This window comes from Glycine soja, chromosome 4 (assembly GCF_004193775.1).
Source record: "Glycine soja cultivar W05 chromosome 4, ASM419377v2, whole genome shotgun sequence".
Taxonomy (NCBI): domain Eukaryota; kingdom Viridiplantae; phylum Streptophyta; class Magnoliopsida; order Fabales; family Fabaceae; genus Glycine; species Glycine soja.
Genome location: NC_041005.1, coordinates 9,994,256 through 9,996,355, shown reverse-complemented (window position 1 = coordinate 9,996,355; position 2,100 = coordinate 9,994,256). Strand labels below are relative to the sequence as shown.

The 2,100-nt window shown below is 43.8% G+C and overlaps 1 protein-coding gene across 1 annotated transcript; it reads right to left on the bottom strand.

The window, feature by feature from the left end:
- Positions 1–1,277: 1,277 nt before the first annotated feature.
- Positions 1,278–1,886, bottom strand: LOC114410537 (DNA-binding protein HEXBP-like). The gene is made up of 2 exons (XM_028374523.1): positions 1,843–1,886; positions 1,278–1,704 (listed from the first exon to the last, which is right to left on the bottom strand). Exons 1-2 carry the CDS (start codon positions 1,884–1,886, stop codon positions 1,278–1,280), a joined length of 471 nt encoding a protein of 156 aa, XP_028230324.1.
- Between the last annotated feature and the right edge of the window lie 214 nt (positions 1,887–2,100).

Sequence of the window (2,100 nt, the reverse complement as noted above, 5' to 3'; positions counted from 1 at the left end):
CTCTCCCAACTCATCACCGCCTCTACCTTGGAAGGATCTACTGCTATCCCTCCCTTAGATATAACATGCCCTAAGAAGCTCACCTCCTCTAGCCAAAAATCACACTTGGAAAACTTAGCATACAGTCTATTGTCTTTGAGGGTTTGCAACACAACTCTCAGATGCTCCTCATGTTCCTCTCTAGTCTTAGAATACACCAAGATATCATCTATGAAGACCACTACAAAACTATCTAGGTAGGGGTGAAAGATCCTACTCATATAATCCATGAACACACCAAAAGGCATAACCAAGTACTCATAATGACCGTAACGGGTCCTAAAGGCAGTCTTCGGAACATCTTCAGGCTTCACTCTAATCTGGTGGTAACCTGACCTAAGATCTATCTTACTGAACACACAAGCCCCTACTAACTGGTCCATGAGGTCATCTATCCTAGGCAAATGGTACCTATTCTTAATCGTTACCTTATTTAATTGACGATAATCTACACATAGCCTCATAGTACCATCCTTTTTCTTAACTAACAACATCGGTGCTCCCCAGGGTGACACACTAGGCATCACAAACTGTTTCTCTAAAAGTTCCTCTAACTGTTTCTTAAGCTCACTCAACTCTACAGGGGACATCCTATAAGGTGCTATGGATATGGGTCCAGTACCGGGCACTAGGTCTATAGAGAACTCAGCCTCTTTCTCTGGTGGTAATCCTGACACCTCCTCAAACACTTCTGGAAACTCTCTCACCAATGGTATATCACTCACAGGGTTTGTAGTCTCGACACTCATACTAGCTAAGATCATGTATACCCGTGCATCCTCCCTCAAAGATGCCTCAGCTTGGTTAGCAGACAAAAACATATCACCTTCACTCACACCAGACTCAGGAAAGACAACAAGTTTCTCTAAACAATTTAATAAGACATGATTGGAAGATAACCAGTCCATACCAAGAATAACATCAATTTGACTCAAAGGTAAAACAACTAAATCAATTTGAAATTGTGTATCAGAAATTAAGACAGGACATTGCAAGCACACATCAGAAGTTAAAACAGACCCACTAGTAGGTGTATTCACAATCAAGTCAAATTTCAAGGAAGACACAGGCAAGGCAAGTTTTTCAACACAGACACGAGAAATAAATGAATGGGTCGCACCTGAATCATACAATACAACCAAGGGAACTTGACTTATGAAACACATACCTTGGATGAGTTCATCAGACTGTGCGGCATCAGCACCACTAAGAGCAAACATTCTCCCTGTGGTCCTTGGTCATCCACTATGATTATTCAGACTTCCACTCCTCTTCTCCCTCCTCGGATATGGGCAATTGGTACTGAGGTGGCCCTTACCTTCGCAGTTAAAGCAAGTCACCTCTCTATCTGTGCACTCACGAGCAATATGCCCAAGCCGACCACACTTCCCACACCTGAGTGGTGTAGTAACAATAGCAGGAGCACCACTACCACCACTACCTCTACCCGCAGGCGGAGACACCCTGTTAATTGGTTGAGAACTCCCACCAACTGGTTGAATTCCTCCACTAGTCCTCTGTCCTCCAGAATGGTTTCCATATTTCCCGGGAGAGGCAGAATATGGCTTAGCACGACTGTGAGTCACAGGCTTCTTCTCTTTCCCATGACTAGCATTGGCATTCATGTAAAAAGCAGCCTTCTCTCGCTGATCTTCATCAAAGATTCTACACATGTTGGTCAACTGTGCAAAGTTGTGAATACTGTGATAATTTACCATCATCTTTACTTCTAGTCGAAGGCCATTGACAAATTTCACGCATTTGGACCTCTCCCCAGCTTCCCCCTAATAATGAGGAAAATACCTTACAAGGTTCTCAAACCTCGCCGCATACTCTGCCACCGTCATACTTTCCTATTTCAGCTCGAGAAACTCCATCTCCTTCCTATTCTTTACATCTTCTAGAAAATAATTCTCCAGAAAAGTTTGTCTGAAAGTCTCCCATTGGACAACAACACCACCTGCTCCCTCTAGACGTGGGCAAGTGTTCTCCCACCAGTACTCTGCCTCATCTGCTAGCATGTGAGTAGCAAACAACACCTTCTGATGGTCCTGACACTCC